Genomic DNA, 16,491 nt, shown 5'->3' with positions numbered 1-16,491 from the left:
CAACCCGGTCATTCCTGGAGTTCTGTGCGGTGTTCCCCTCTCCGGTGGCTTAACCGATACAGTGCGTCCCGTCACGAGCTACCATAAATCTCCCCACCCCCTCGGCTATTCATTATCTTTCCATGGTGTATGCTCCCATAGAAACAGAACCGATTGAGAACAGAGGAGGATGCGTATTTTTAGGCCTGCTCGAGGACTCCTGAGAAGAAAGCAAGAGGCTTAAAGGAATGTAGAGTGCAGAGAGAGGAAATTGAGTGTTGAGGGCAGCGATGAGATGCGTTGATTGATGGGCCGCTTCCCCTCTCTCTGATTGGCTTTGTTGTGGGAAGAGGTGATTGGCCACTTGACCTCTTAGTGATCAATATTAACTCTATCCTATCTCTCTCAGAACAAATGTGTGGGGGGCCCATTGTGTCCCTGTGCTTCTGATTATAGGCTTTGCCTTCATTTAGTACAGGAAAACAAGCTCTGCCTTGCTGTCTACTGCCTACATAGGGTGTCGCCTACTAAGGTAGCATCTTAACCCAAATCAAGTGTGTCTACTTGTTTTAATTGAGAATACTATCTACAACAGCTATTTATAAGCCCTATATAAGAATTAGGACCTGGAAACAGAGACAAATGAAATCATACTTAACAAGTAGTCTGGTGTTAGCACGTTGCTAACTTAGCAATACAATAGAATGAAACAACAGAGCACACAAAAATAATGGGTAATATAGTCAATATAGACAGTTTTTGAAGACACTTGTGGTCACCAAGGTAAAGCAGTAATAGTGTGAAAAATTATTACAATTTGAAATGACTGTTTTCAATTTTAATACATTTTGATGCAATTTTTAATACATAATACAGACCTTAAATGCTATTGTATATGGTATTGAAATGGTAGTGTATATGATGTATTCCTTTATATTCCTCCTCTCAAATCACGAGTTTTAGAGAGGGAGGAAGAGGGTCACAACTACAGTCATCACTTTCCTGTGACCCAGGCATCTTCTGTCCCTGTGGCCATCTGTGATATCAACATACTCAGTGTATGGGAAAGATTAGATCACCGGGGAAAAATCCCATCCTTGTTAAAAGATTAATCTGAGGAGACACGTGCGCCGGGAAAATTTGAGACACGGAACAATTCTGATTCGGCCTTCTCTTCTACTTAAGACCGGCACCTATCTCTCCCTCATTTCCTGTGGTTGGGAAACGTGGGAGAAGGTGGCATGTTATCATGACCTGAATATCGTGTCCGTGAGTGTGCGTTTACATGGACGTGTGAGCATTCTCATCCATCATTTCAGACTCCTTATCCTCCATATCCCAGCGCACATCCCTCCACTTCCTGTTATTTGCCTCTCCTAATGCCGCCCTCCCCGGGCTTCTGTTTTCACCTCATCTTTCTCTTTGATTTTTATTTTTAGCCAGTGCTGTCCTCATGAATTTTGGCAGGGCAGATACACTAGGGCTCATCGGGACCAGGGAGGGAGGTTATGAAGCTGAAGGGGAAGTTCTTTTTTGCCCAAAGTAAACTGACTCACCTCAGGGGCAGCTGCTGCCTGTGGTCTGAACCCGACCATAATGAGCACGGCTAGTCAGGAGGTCAGTGTATTAAAAGGCCTCTCTGACAGGACATGTTAGTGCTCAGAAGCCTCCTGGAACATCACCAGCTTTCATTTTATTAGTTTGCGCCAGGACACGGTGGTTTTTACAGACCTGGGTGGGCCCATGTGTTTGTGGGATACATCACATCTCCAATGCTTTTGATGGTCAAAATGACATAATTAAGAGTTGTATGGCAGCCCATGGGCATCGCACCGTATTTGTGTGTGTGTGTGTGTGTGTGTACTACTGTCAGGTACACAGGCTTCTTTCTACAGCTGTGATGTCACTCTGGATAGAATCAGGTCAGCCAGCTCCTCCAAGGAACCGAATAGAACACAACGAAACAGACAGAAAGAAAAAGAGAGGCTTTGCCAGTGATGGAGAATCTGATAAGAGAAAAAGCAAATTCCCAGTAAACCCAAGATGATAATAGAAAGTTGCACCCTTTAGAAGAACATAGGCGTGATTTGAAAACTAATGAAACAAGTGTGCTGCATTTTAAGGCTTCTGATGCAATTATACTAGCCAGATTTATTTCACATGCATCTTTTACAAAGAGGACAACCCCAGAATGCATTGTGAACCCAGTGCGAAATACAACATGGCAGACAAACTGAGAATGTCAACTCTATACATGATTGCTTTAGCTGCATTGGCCACTGCAACTTATTACTATCACGCTGTGCTTTAATATAATATGCTAAAATATTATGTTTACTATAGTAATAAATACAATACATTTCATTATAATATAATAAGTTGTAATTGACAGTAATTATGTGATTGGCAACTTGGGCAGTTTGCTATTGGAGAACGCTTGCATAGAGCGCATTTTAGTGAAAATATGTGGGCAGTTGGCATGCATAGTCTATTATCAATTTTAAATGTACTTAAAATCCATGAATTAATAAAAATTATCAGGAAAGAAGTTAAATATTTGTATTTTTACTCTCAACTTGTGTGAGCTAGGTAGATTGCTTCTGCTATTACATTGTTAGCTTAGCAACATGCTAACGCCAAACTCCACTTGTGCACTTCAGGTTAGAAGTTCTATTTTTATTTTTCTACCTACATAGAGCGTTCCAGATCAATCCCTAATGAGGTTCTGTTTCAGTTAGCATGCTACCATAGAAGGTAACCATCTAAGAAGACAGTAGGCAGCGAGGCAGCTCACTGGGTTTTGGAATGGATCCAGTTTCTGTATATAAGAGGTCATAGAGAAAATTAGAGGGAGGAAAAGAAAGAGGCACAGGGAGGATGTGTTTGACACACACTTGTAGGATATCATAGACTGAATCAGACAATTTTTAAGATGCATAACATTGAAACCTGAGGAGCTGGAATGCAGAGAGGCCTTAAGGAACAGGACGTCATAAATCTAGGTTGAAGCAAGCAATCCCAACTCGCAAGCTCTCTTTCACCAAACAACTTGCAACACTGAGGAAAAAGAAACACTTATTGATAATTCCAATTCAAGAAGGAGACTGTCAAATTTGTTGCAAGTAATCAAGACTGATGTTCACATGTAAACCTGTGATAGAAATTCATTAGCTACAGACTCTTTCGGGCGTGTCTCCACACATAAAAGACCTTCCAAACCAACATTCCTTCGTTCTCCTTAGAACTATACAAAGACTTTATTTTTCATATGCACATAAAATCATCCTAAAAGGACATTTTTATGCAGAACCCCACATATGATTTTAATATCCTTGTTTTAATCACTCATTGTGTATGTCTTGCTTTTAATCATTATTGAATAGCTCGAGCCTTAAAGAAACCTATTGCATGTTTAGTATCTATGAGTTTGAGAATTCACGCTTGAAATGTTTCTTCCTGTCAATTCTTTGTCAAATGCATCATAGTCTTATTATGAAATCATGTTCAAAAAGGTATATTTTGCCAAAGCCTCTAAAATTCGGACCATGTGACTGATAACAGGCTCATTTATGATGTGAAGAACACACCCTAGCTAAGCAAGGACAATACCTAATTGGTCAATACGTGCAGATGGGACGGTCCAGAAGCTGAGTTTAAAACCTCACGACATCCTCCATTTTCTCTCTCTCTGTTACATCACTCTCTTGCCTTTTACTCTCTTACATCTCTCTTGTCTCTGACTCTCGGACCCTTGTCCCTCTCACCGCGTGCGTGCTGCTCTTTGAGCATGCTCTGGCCCACGTGCCATAATGAGAAGGAAAACAACTTAGTCTCATTACATCATTTTATTCTTTTACTTTAGTTTATTTTCTTTCCGTGGAGTTTCGTGTTAATGTAAGTTGATACAAGTCCAGCGTCGACTGCACTTCTTCAAACGTCCAGCAAGCCAACGCCCAAGAGACATCACTTCAAAGACTACTGAACTTCCAGCTAATCAGACACTTCGGGGAACCCCCCCTGTCTGCAACGAGGACACAACCCGTTACACAGGCAAAACCAGCAACACACCTCCAGATTCTAACAGGTTCTAATTGGTGTATTTAATATAAATTTTAGCCTCATTGAGAAACTCAAAGCGAGGGTTAAATAAGTGATTGATGGTTGTTCAGGTCTATTGCTGTAAACTTGGGATTTCACGTTTCATTCTCTTAAACTCATCCTTTCCTCACTCTTTCTCTTTCTGCAACGTGTGAATGTGTGAATGCTTGTGTTCATGTGTTAGATTAGTTTATGTCTTAGGTTTATATAAATAAAATCTGATTTATATTTTAAAAGAGAAGTATCTTGTGTTTTCTGCTCACAAGTTAATGCCTTAATCTGTCGATTTCGTTACTGTGCTATTTAATAGTGTTTTCACTATATTTGGGATTTTAATATCCAGTGCAGAGTTTGTTATACGGCTCGTTCAGTGAATCGCCGTAACACTGATTCTGTTCGAATCCCTATAAAATCATAAATGATTCCCTTTGAGCTAAATTAAACTATTTGTTTAAATTACGTATTAATATTATAATGTAATTAACCCTACATTTTTTATTGGTGGAGGTTAATATTATATGTAATAACCTTACATATTGGTGGAGAATGTGCGGGCAGATTAATCTAAATTGTGAGCATAAACCGAGGTATTTAATCTTTTTCTGTTGCCGCGGATGAGAGACGAGACTATAGTGTGTGTGTGTGTGCGCGTGCGCGTGAGTGACGTCAGCTGCGCGCGCCCCGCTTGAATGAATGAAGACAGCAAAAGAGCTTCTCGAACTGCAGTAAGTGAACTTAAAGTTAACATCTGAGATCGTACAATAAGGTCGAAATTGAGCGTGTTCCTCTCTTTCTGTAATGCCTTTTATTTATAGTTGAAGTGATGTCCTGCGGGTTCCAGGTCAGTCAGTAACTATTCTCCTGAATCTCAGTCTGTTAGCAGAACGAAGCTAAACTGCAGTGATTTAAACGGGAAATAAATCAGTGTATAAAGAATAGTTTTGAGCGTGTTCCTCAATCCTATTTATCAGAGCCATTATTATTCATAGTTTGATTAGCAGTGCGTGTCCCATTGTTAAATCATCTATGACTCCCTCAGTTAAACATTAGAGAATAACGCTCGTATGTTTGTGTAACTGTTCACTGAGTGAAGTTAATCTCGCTCCACACTGCGTGTGTCCGGGAGATTTTAATGGGAGTTTCTAAAAGCTTTATCAAGTAAAGTTTAACTTTGAACCAACAGCGAAGAAAACCTGTTGTGTTTATGTGTCCAGAGAAACTGGCACGGCTTCTGATACAGTACTGCTTCCCTGCAGCAACAAGCTGCTATTTTAATAAAGTTTAACTCTGAACGAACTGAGAGTTTACGCGCCACATCGCAGAACAACTAAAAGCGGTGTTGTTTATTTGTACAGTGTTGAAATGCGCTGACATTTCATGTAACATGCTTAACTGTACTGGCAAAGCAACGTTTGTTTTGGTTTCCACAGTTACAATCGTGACACGGAAGTCTTAACCTACTTCCGGAGCAACTTTGTACTGCGCACGCGCAGCACATCGATGCTGATGTAAACAAACTCATGCTGTTGCTAAGCTAACGAAACGGTTGTTTACCTGGTACAAGTCTATGCTAAAGATTAGCCTCAAAGGTTAGCAGTTAGCATTAACCTCCAGTGGTTTAATACAGTGTGTGTTTGAAAAGCTAAAGTGGTTTAACCCTTTAAACACCTCTCAACTAATAGACTTGTTGGTCTTTCTATTTCTTATTTCTCTAATTTCTCACTTCTTACCACTTATTTGCATATTACTAGAAAGGGAAATACTAGTTCACAATTATTAATTGTGCCAAATTCAAAATTTAATTAAAACATTAAATTTATTTGGAATCATTCAAATTTCCCTCAGATCATCTCATATGATCAATACTTCTAGAATTCTCTTCTGGGCCTAATCATTTTAGATACAAATAAGTCTTGAACTTGGAACGTTTAAGTAAACTTATTCTATCTAATTGATTTATTACCCATAGTAATAGATTCTATTCAGACTTATACTCAGTCATTACTTTATTGCGTTTTATTCCCTCATTCTTCCTGTTTTGGTTATACACTTAGCCACTATTTCTATTTACGGATTTCCTCCTTTATTTAATTTCAATTTTTGTTTATTTTTGACATTTATTAATTTTCATTTTACTTTGTCTCACCTGAGCCTTAATAGGAGACAGTGTTATCCGTCACTACGAGTCCAAATAAATTAAAGAGACAAATCTCTTGCACCCAAAATTTTATTTTTGTTGATTAGTTGTGGAGCAACTGACAACAACTCGTAGTCGGCATAACTGCTTGCTAGTGGACACCATCCACTCGATTTACTGTCTCTTTCTCTTCTCTCCTGTTCTCTCCTGCTTTCTTTCATCTTCACTTTTCACATTTGTGGGGACCTGTAAGAACCATCAATCAATTCTAAGTGAATGAGATACACAAGCTTGTCAAAAGGACTAATCATCTTTACGAATTTGATTGTAATCGTTCTTCCTAACCTCCCTACATTAAAAACGCAATCAAAATTTTAACATCTCATGCAACGCTGAGATCAATTTTAATAGAGAAGTTTTGAGCAACCGTTGCCTTCGCAGCCTCCCTGGTGAGCGGTCCAACTGTAAGGTGTACGTTGTCAATCCTGTCAGACTAAAAAGAGATATCAGAATTATTATTATATTCATCTGTCGAGAACAGAGATTTAATAATATTGTTTGCCTCTTGATAACCTTTAATTGAAAGAAAAATTTTTTTTTTAAATAATTTCTCATTTGAAAAAAAAGGGAATTGTTTATTTTAATTGAATTTGCTTTTCACCTGTTTCTCTCTTTCCCCTCTTCCTCATTAGAGTGACGAAGTCTTCACATCTTTAGTCTACCACCTAGACACTGCGACCAACACAGTCGTCACCACCACACTACATTAGTGGTTCAAAATCACTGACACAACACTTAGTTGCCTCACCTACACATAGGCTTTTACTCCACACAGATCTGTGTCAGTCTCTCTTCTCCCTAGCGTGCCAACATGCCGCAGACTGCAAACCCCTTTGCACAAGGGGAAGATGGGAACACTTGGCTGAGAGCCACGACAGACAGCCTCACCCCCAAGACCCTTGAACTGTTATTATTTCTAATAATAATCCTAAGCCTGAGAAGATTCCTGACACAAGATTCAAGCCAGAACATCAACCACGAGGAGCTAGTCAAAATCGCCAGCTCTCTAAGCTATGCCTTCACAACCCAGCTGAAACTGAGCGACAAGCACGTCACCCACCTTCAAGAGGAGCTGACATGTGTTCAACGCCGCATAGACAAGCTGGAAGTGAAAGTTCAAGATCAACACAAAGCACCCAACGAAAGGGAGCAGGAATCAACGGAACAAGTTAAGGAGCTCCAAGCAGCCCTGACAGCAGCTCAGCTCGACCAACAACATGCAAAGGCTGCCCAGAAAGACCTGGTAAACAGACTCCAGTATGCTGAACAGCTCCTAGAGAAAGCCAAGCATGACATCAGCGACAAGAATGCTGAAATCAGTGCCTTCAAAGACCACCTTGAAAGGTACAGTTCTGAAATAGACACTCTGACCCAACAACTAGAGATACCAACGATCAGCTCTACATGGTCAGAAAAGAACTTAAACATGCTGATGAGCAGAAACAAGAGCCAAGACGAGAGAAACAGCTCTCAGCCTCACCTCTGCTGAGCAGAGCAGAGTCCCACATCCAAGAACTGGTATACAGCGAAAGAAGCGAAGAGCCACAACCCAAAACCTCACCTGCCTTCGCCACAGAACTCTTTCCTGTCAACGAAAGAAAACCTCCCATCCAAGCAGACCTCGGAGCTGCACATGGGATGACCATCAAAGACCTCGACAAGCTGTCTAAAAACATCAGCAAGTTCAACCCGAACTCCACAGAGGGCCACACCATCCAGGCCCATCTTCAAGATATCGACTTCTATCTGGAAATGAGACCTCATGTGACTGACAGAGACAGGTTATACCTCCTTAGAGCCACATCCAGTTCTGAGGTACGAAACTTTCTAGATCGACAGCCCAGTCGAACGAAGTCAGACTACCAGCTACTTCGTGAAGTCCTGATTAAAGAGTTTACAGACTATGAATCTGAACATGGACTTTTAACTGCCTTAGAAACCAAACAAGGTCGACAAGAGGCTCCACAAGCTTACTACAACCGACTCCGACAAGCCTACTTCGGTGCACACAACGAACCTGACCTTGAAGAGGATGTGAACTTCAAAAGCCTCTTCCTAAGAAATCTGCACCCTGGAGTCAGCCACCATCTAGGCGTCATGGCCTGTCCAGGCTCCATGACCATCCAACAGTTGCGTGACCTAACACAGAAGGCCTACAACAAGCAGAAGATGGCCTCAAAGAAAGGTAACACAACCTCCACTCTCTTGAACTCTGTCAACAAAGACTCAAGCTTTGCACTGGACGACACCCAGTTGCATCACAACACCAGAGTCCTCCATCAAGAGCACAGAGAACGTGACCCCCATGTCCACGACAGCTATCAGCCCAACCGCTGGAAAAATCCATGGGACCAGCCACGCTTCTCAAGAAACCACAACAACTGGAAACCTAACCAGACATCCAAAGGTAATCGCCGGACTCATCCAAGAGCGACTCGTGTGGGTAAGCAACAACGAAACCCACCTCAGCACCACTCAGACATGCACAGCGCTGAGTATGCACAAGAGCAAGACAGCTTACCATCAGAAGACATGGAACAAGTCATGAAACAACTGAAAGAGTTCCTTCAAGATAAGCTGAACATGGATGACTACAAAATTGAGTCATGCTCGCTGTGACCAGCGACAGAACGGAAGGCCGGTGATCACATGGTACAACACCATATCAGAGATGACAAGCACCTGTTCAACAACCACCCAGAATGAACAAGTCTCTCACGGCCAACCACTGATGAAAACTGAGGTACCAGAGAACATCACCTCAGTCACCCATCACTCACTAGCAAACTGCTAAATGAACTAAAACTTCAAGAACCACATTCACGTCTGTGCAACAGCAACCACCAAAGCACAGAAGGTCAGAACGTCTGCCACATCCAGAAGGCAGCACAAGAGGAATGCAACATAGGAGACGAAGTTTGCATCCCAGCTTCACACAGCCATGCCAAACTACCTCTGACTGTCTGCTTAAGAACTTCCTGCCTTGCTGGACTGACCCCCATTAGATCATGGACACGCCCTCATCCACGCCAAGGATGCAGAGAGCCAGTCTTCACTGACATACCAGAAAAGGGGGAAGACAACACAGACTGAAACAGATCTGACCACACCTACACTACACCACTAACACACATAACATTACCTATACCCAGAGGTAACCACATCTACTGATAACACACTCCACAAACATATTCTTCTCACAAGTAGAATATACCAATTGGAGCATAACAAAGTTACATACACCACCATGAAGAAACATGCAGCTATCCTCACAATAGGTAGAACACCTGACACTAAGTTAAGGTACATTACTTCCTAGCTGCACATGACATCCTAGCTCAACATAAGTTGCAAACCACTCTAGGAAAACCCACAGCAGCTTTGTTTTGTTTTGTTTTTCTTTCACCTATACTTTTCCTTCCCCTCTTTCTTTAGTAGGTGAAAAACCTAGACACCCTGCAAGTGTCAAAGGTCTGATATTAGGATTGACTCGTCACACCTAATATCCGCAAGCCACTCTAAACTGAATGGAAGCCAGAGAGTTCCATGCACGATAGGTCAATTCATTTTACCACAAATGATGCCACCAGAAACTAAAGGTGAACATTCATAAGTTAAGACAACTTAGAAGGAACAAACAAATTTAAATCACAAAACTTGATCGAAGAATCAAAGTATTCAACCGAATTAGAACAACAATTTCCAAATTGAATTGTTCAATTTACTAAACCATACTGACTAATTGAATATAACCGTCTGTACCTCAAATAACCTGAGGACCTGCACCAATACAGTAACTGTTATGGAGGTGTTGTCTTGTTGTTTGCTGTGTTCTTGTCTGCTTCTTCTGCCTTTGTGTTTCCAGCGCTCGACGACGTCTTCAACTAAACACCTCGCCGATCGAAAGGGGGAGATGTAGGATATCATAGACTGAATCAGACAATTTTTAAGATGCATAACATTGAAACCTGAGGAGCTGGAATGCAGAGAGGCCTTAAGGAACAGGACGTCATAAATCTAGGTTGAAGCAAGCAATCCCAACTCGCAAGCTCTCTTTCACCAAACAACTTGCAACACTGAGGAAAAAGAAACACTTATTGATAATTCCAATTCAAGAAGGAGACTGTCAAATTTGTTGCAAGTAATCAAGACTGATGTTCACATGTAAACCTGTGATAGAAATTCATTAGCTACAGACTCTTTCGGGCGTGTCTCCACACATAAAAGACCTTCCAAACCAACATTCCTTCGTTCTCCTTAGAACTATACAAAGACTTTATTTTTCATATGCACATAAAATCATCCTAAAAGGACATTTTTATGCAGAACCCCACATATGATTTTAATATCCTTGTTTTAATCACTCATTGTGTATGTCTTGCTTTTAATCATTATTGAATAGCTCGAGCCTTAAAGAAACCTATTGCATGTTTAGTATCTATGAGTTTGAGAATTCACGCTTGAAATGTTTCTTCCTGTCAATTCTTTGTCAAATGCATCATAGTCTTATTATGAAATCATGTTCAAAAAGGTATATTTTGCCAAAGCCTCTAAAATTCGGACCATGTGACTGATAACAGGCTCATTTATGATGTGAAGAACACACCCTAGCTAAGCAAGGACAATACCTAATTGGTCAATACGTGCAGATGGGACGGTCCAGAAGCTGAGTTTAAAACCTCACGACATCCTCCATTTTCTCTCTCTCTGTTACATCACTCTCTTGCCTTTTACTCTCTTACATCTCTCTTGTCTCTGACTCTCGGACCCTTGTCCCTCTCACCGCGTGCGTGCTGCTCTTTGAGCATGCTCTGGCCCACGTGCCATAATGAGAAGGAAAACAACTTAGTCTCATTACATCATTTTATTCTTTTACTTTAGTTTATTTTCTTTCCGTGGAGTTTCGTGTTAATGTAAGTTGATACAAGTCCAGCGTCGACTGCACTTCTTCAAACGTCCAGCAAGCCAACGCCCAAGAGACATCACTTCAAAGACTACTGAACTTCCAGCTAATCAGACACTTCGGGGAACCCCCCCTGTCTGCAACGAGGACACAACCCGTTACACAGGCAAAACCAGCAACACACCTCCAGATTCTAACAGGTTCTAATTGGTGTATTTAATATAAATTTTAGCCTCATTGAGAAACTCAAAGCGAGGGTTAAATAAGTGATTGATGGTTGTTCAGGTCTATTGCTGTAAACTTGGGATTTCACGTTTCATTCTCTTAAACTCATCCTTTCCTCACTCTTTCTCTTTCTGCAACGTGTGAATGTGTGAATGCTTGTGTTCATGTGTTAGATTAGTTTATGTCTTAGGTTTATATAAATAAAATCTGATTTATATTTTAAAAGAGAAGTATCTTGTGTTTTCTGCTCACAAGTTAATGCCTTAATCTGTCGATTTCGTTACTGTGCTATTTAATAGTGTTTTCACTATATTTGGGATTTTAATATCCAGTGCAGAGTTTGTTATACGGCTCGTTCAGTGAATCGCCGTAACACTGATTCTGTTCGAATCCCTATAAAATCATAAATGATTCCCTTTGAGCTAAATTAAACTATTTGTTTAAATTACGTATTAATATTATAATGTAATTAACCCTACATTTTTTATTGGTGGAGGTTAATATTATATGTAATAACCTTACACACTTCACCACTGACACTCTAGCACACGTGGCTAACGCTAACGCTAAGACATTCTCCAGTCCGATGCCTCTATTTGTCAATACATGGGAGGCTTTGACCATCTCAGCTGCTGTTAGGAGATATGCATCCTCCCTCTCACTCCGTTACCGCAGATTTGACCTAACAGGACTCACTTCCTGAACCAGCTGCACTTGATTGATGGCCAGAATTAATTATTTGTGGTGCTTGCTATCACTATCCCATCATTTATATACTACATTTCAAAAGTTTAGGGTCAGTAGGGGTAAGAAGTGAAAGATTTTATTCAGAAAGAACATTTAGAATGTTACAAAAATGATATTTAGAATAAATGCTATTCTATTGAAATTTTGAAAATCAAAGAATCCTGAAAAAAAGTCATTGTTTCCACAAATCTATCAAGAAGTACAACAGTTTTTAACATTGACAAAAAATACTTCTTAAGCATCAGATCAGCATATTAGAATGATTTCTAATGATTAATGATGCTGAAAATTCAGCATTGCCATCAGAGGAATAAATTACATTTTAAAATGTATTCAAATAGAAAGAAGTTATTTTAAATTATAATAATATTTGCATTTTATTTCAGTTTTTTACTATTTTTTGATTTAAATAAATGCAGCCTTGGTGAGCAAAAAGACTTTCAAACACATTAAAACATTTAATTAAATCTCTAAACTTCCCACACTATTTGCATGCTAAAAAACACAGTTCACCTGGTAAACACCCTAGCATTATGATGTCAAGTTTGAGTACCACAGATCAAGAGATTGTCATGAAGAATTAAAGGTGTATTTGTGAATAGGATGTATCTGTAGAAAGTATTTTCCAAAGCTGTCTAAATACTAACCATGTGTGTTTTCTCCTCCAAACAGGCAGGAGGCGCTATTGGCAGCCATCAGCGAGAAGGACGCCAACATCGCTCTTCTAGAGCTGTCGTCCTCAAAGAAGAAGAAGACTCAAGATGAGGTGGCTCTGCTGAAGAGGGAGAAAGACCGACTGGTACATCAGCTCAAACAGCAGGTGAGAACAACCAACAGGCTGGACTTCGACATCCCAGACCAAGGCACGAGGCAAAACCATAGACTAAAATGAACACAGACCTCAGTCCTCCTAGTTTCCTAGTGGAGTTCTGCAGCCTCACCCACAGGAATTACATTGGTGAAGCTTAACCAGACATTCGTCAGCCTAAAAAAAAATAGTCCCACCTCAAAGGGTCAATTTAGACTTTATAGCTCAAGTAACAAACATTTTTGTTTCACTGACGAATTGTGTTTTAACCCAAATAGGAGCCTCGCTTTTCTGCTTTTGAACTCCCTGACTCTCTTACCCTCCAGGCTCTCATTGTGTTTTACTGTAAAAACACTTTGCGTTTGTTTTTACAGACTTAAGAGACGAGTCAAAATTATTGTGCATCATAATTGAAAGCATGCCACAGATGCTGTCCATAGACATTAAAGTTGACAATAACCCACAATATTCTCTTAAGAGTGGCATGATTGCGCAGAAATATAAGATCACACAGGCTATCCTGATGGTGTGTTCATAGCATCAGTAACCAGCTGACCGTGCTGTCGTAGTTCTGTTCAGCAGTTCAAGGAGAGGCTAAAGAACAAGTTCTGGAGAAGACATGTTGGGAACGAGATCCCAGAGTTTGGAGATGCAAACAGGCTGCAGATGTCTGGCCGCAGACCCGTCAAGAAGGGCAATTTTAGGATTATTTGACTCCTCCTCCAGGTTCCCACAAACCACCTGCGAATACATGCACACTAGTTTAAACACACACAGACTACACTAGTGTAGATACAGTTTTCACTCAGAAATTGTTAGGAAATTTCACAAATAATTACACTGCAACAAAAGATTTTACATAGAGTAAGTGAAACAGAGATTATTGGAGTACGTTTTGCAAGAAAATATTATTTGTGACCACAAAACTCAATTTTTTAAAATTGAGATTTATATATCAATGAATAAATAAGCTTTCCATTGATGTATGGTTTGTTAGGATAGGACAATATTTGACCATATAGATACAACTATTTGAAAATCTGGAATCTGAGGGTGCAAAAAAATCTAAATATTGAGAAAATTGCCTTTAAAGTTGTCCAAATGAAGTCCTTAGCAATGTATATTACTAACCAAAAATTAAGTTTTGATATATTTACGGTAGGAAAGTTACAAAATATCTTCATGGAACATGATCTTTACTTAATATCCTAATAATTTTTGGCATAAAAGAAAAATCTATAATTTTGGCCCACACAATGTATTGTTGGCTATTGCTACAAATATACCCGTGCGACTTATGATTGGTTTTGTGCTCCAGGGCCACATTTCAGTCATTCTACTCAACTTGATTTGTTACTTGTAATTTCTTTGTAAATGTCCGTGAAATTTACTAGTAATTTATGAGTGAAAATTGATTTTACGCCAATTTTTTTTCAATGTGCAAAGAATAGTACTTTCGAATCTTAGTTTAATGCAGTGTATGCCAATTAAAATGCACATGTATCTCACATTCTTGATTCCAATACAAACCGGCCACACGCATGTGTACCAAACCCAGCGGCCACAGAAAAACAAACAGAGCAGGAGGAACAGCACACACACATCCTCACTTTAGCTCCATTCATGCTCGCGCCGCTGGAAAACACCCCTCCCTGGCTGTTCCTCTGAATGACAGGCTATCAGTGCGTTGCATAGCTGCAGCATTCCACAGGAAATGGGTGTCAGTAGTGCAGATAGCTGTGGGGCTCAGCTCTCACCCGCAGCCCTGAGATCAGGAGGGCAGCCGTGTCCCCCTCCTGCTCACTGTCAATCACAGCGGGGGTGGGGTTTGGTTAAGAGCCGGTCAGAGGCCGGTTGCTTTCCTGACATACTAATGGTTGAGGTCAGCGATAAAGGTTGCATGCGGTGGTCCTAAATCAGGTCTTTTTGGGCAGCTTTACTTCAGGGTCAAAGTTAGGAGCCAACATTGGAAAGGTTAAGGATCCTCAGTTCACCTGTCCCTCGTGGACATGTTTTTCCGCTCTTAATTCATAGCATTACAAGCAGTCGTTTGGCATTATTTGTCATTTATAATCATTAAGATTGCAATTTCTGTTCAGTGGGAAATGGATGGCCGTAACGAGCCTGAAGGTGTTTGACGTGACCCAGGGGAAGGGCGGGTGCTGTCTACCGTTGCGGCCTCTGGATAAGGGTTGGGGATCAGGGTCGTAGGGTTTGACTGACAGGGGATGAGTGTGACACAGTGGTACATAAATGGAGTATTTTTCTTTTGGTTTTTGAAGAGACAGATGTGCGTAAAGATGCAGGGCTGATAATTGCTCGGAGGAAGGAAAATTCCTGGTCACACTTGTCAAGTCTTGTCCAAAAAAAAAAAAATGGTGTCAAAAGTGTGGCCTTGCATCATGTCATAATCAACTGCAGTGTGATAGTGTCAAATGATGCAACAAATGCATTTAACGAAATATATCGCATCCATACTACTTTTTGTCCTAATCAGCTTTGATTTAGAAGTTTGAACGAATATTTGCATTTTTCTTAATTTTTAATATAAGGCTTCCCAAAAAATATGTTTTGGTGGTCTCTAAAGAATAGTTAATATTTAATTGAATGTTTTCGTAAAATAAAAAAAAAATAAAAAAACACTTTTTTTTATTAATTTTACTTAAAGTATTTTTATTCAAAAATTACTTGAATTATGAATTTATTTCCATAATAACTTGTATTTCATGATATGTTACAAAAATACTTGACACTGTAGCATTATAAGGGTTAATAATTATATGAAACATACAGTATATACATAATTATATATATATATATATATATATATATATATATATATATATATATATATATTTATATATATATATATATATATATTTATTTATTTATTTATTTATTTATTTATTTATTTATTTATTTATTTATTTATTTATTTATTTACATTTTTATTTCATTTTTAATATAGAGATTTCCAAAAAATGCATTATGGTTTTAGTAAAAAAAAAAAAAAAAAACATTGATTCATATCACTTACAAAACCAGTCATAAGGGTTATTTTTTTGAAAATTAGATTTATACATAAAATTCATAAATCCAAGGCACTCGAGTAGTGTGAAAAAATTAAAAAGTCTTTATTCACATGACTTTAGAATTTAAAAACAACACATTTGTGCATGTGTTGTTTTTAAATTCTAAAGCCATGTGAATAAAGGCTTTTTAATTTTGGATTTATGAGTTTTTTAACATACGAAAGAATCCTGCATCCAAAGAGCACCGATTAATGGATTTTTTACACCCCAGCAGCACTTTTTTGCATAATTGTGAATAGATTTATACATAATCGGAAGCCTGAATAAATAAGCTTTCCATTAACATATGGTTTGTTAGAATAGGACAATATTTGGCCGAGATGCAGCTATTTGAAAATCTGGAATCTGAGGGTGCAAAAAATTCAAAATATTGAGAAAATTGCCTTTAAAGTTGTCTAAATGAAGTTCTTAGCTATGCATATTAGTAATCAAAAATTAAGTT

General features: G+C 39.3%; 1 protein-coding gene across 1 annotated transcript in view; it reads left to right on the top strand.

Moving 5' to 3' along the window:
* Positions 1-16,491, top strand: part of LOC306858196 (ELKS/Rab6-interacting/CAST family member 1-like) — a 210,122-nt gene that overhangs the window by 140,817 nt on the left and 52,814 nt on the right. The window contains exon 16 of the mRNA XM_079398619.1: positions 12,822-12,969. Within this exon, the coding sequence (XP_079254745.1) occupies positions 12,822-12,969 (148 nt within the window). The remainder of the gene's footprint in view (positions 1-12,821; positions 12,970-16,491) is intronic.

This window comes from Barbus barbus (genome assembly GCF_936440315.1).
Source record: "Barbus barbus genome assembly, chromosome: 39".
NCBI classification, from domain to species: Eukaryota; Metazoa; Chordata; class Actinopteri; order Cypriniformes; family Cyprinidae; genus Barbus; species Barbus barbus.
Note: the sequence above shows the minus strand (reverse complement) of the source record. Positions and strands in the feature narration are given on the sequence as shown.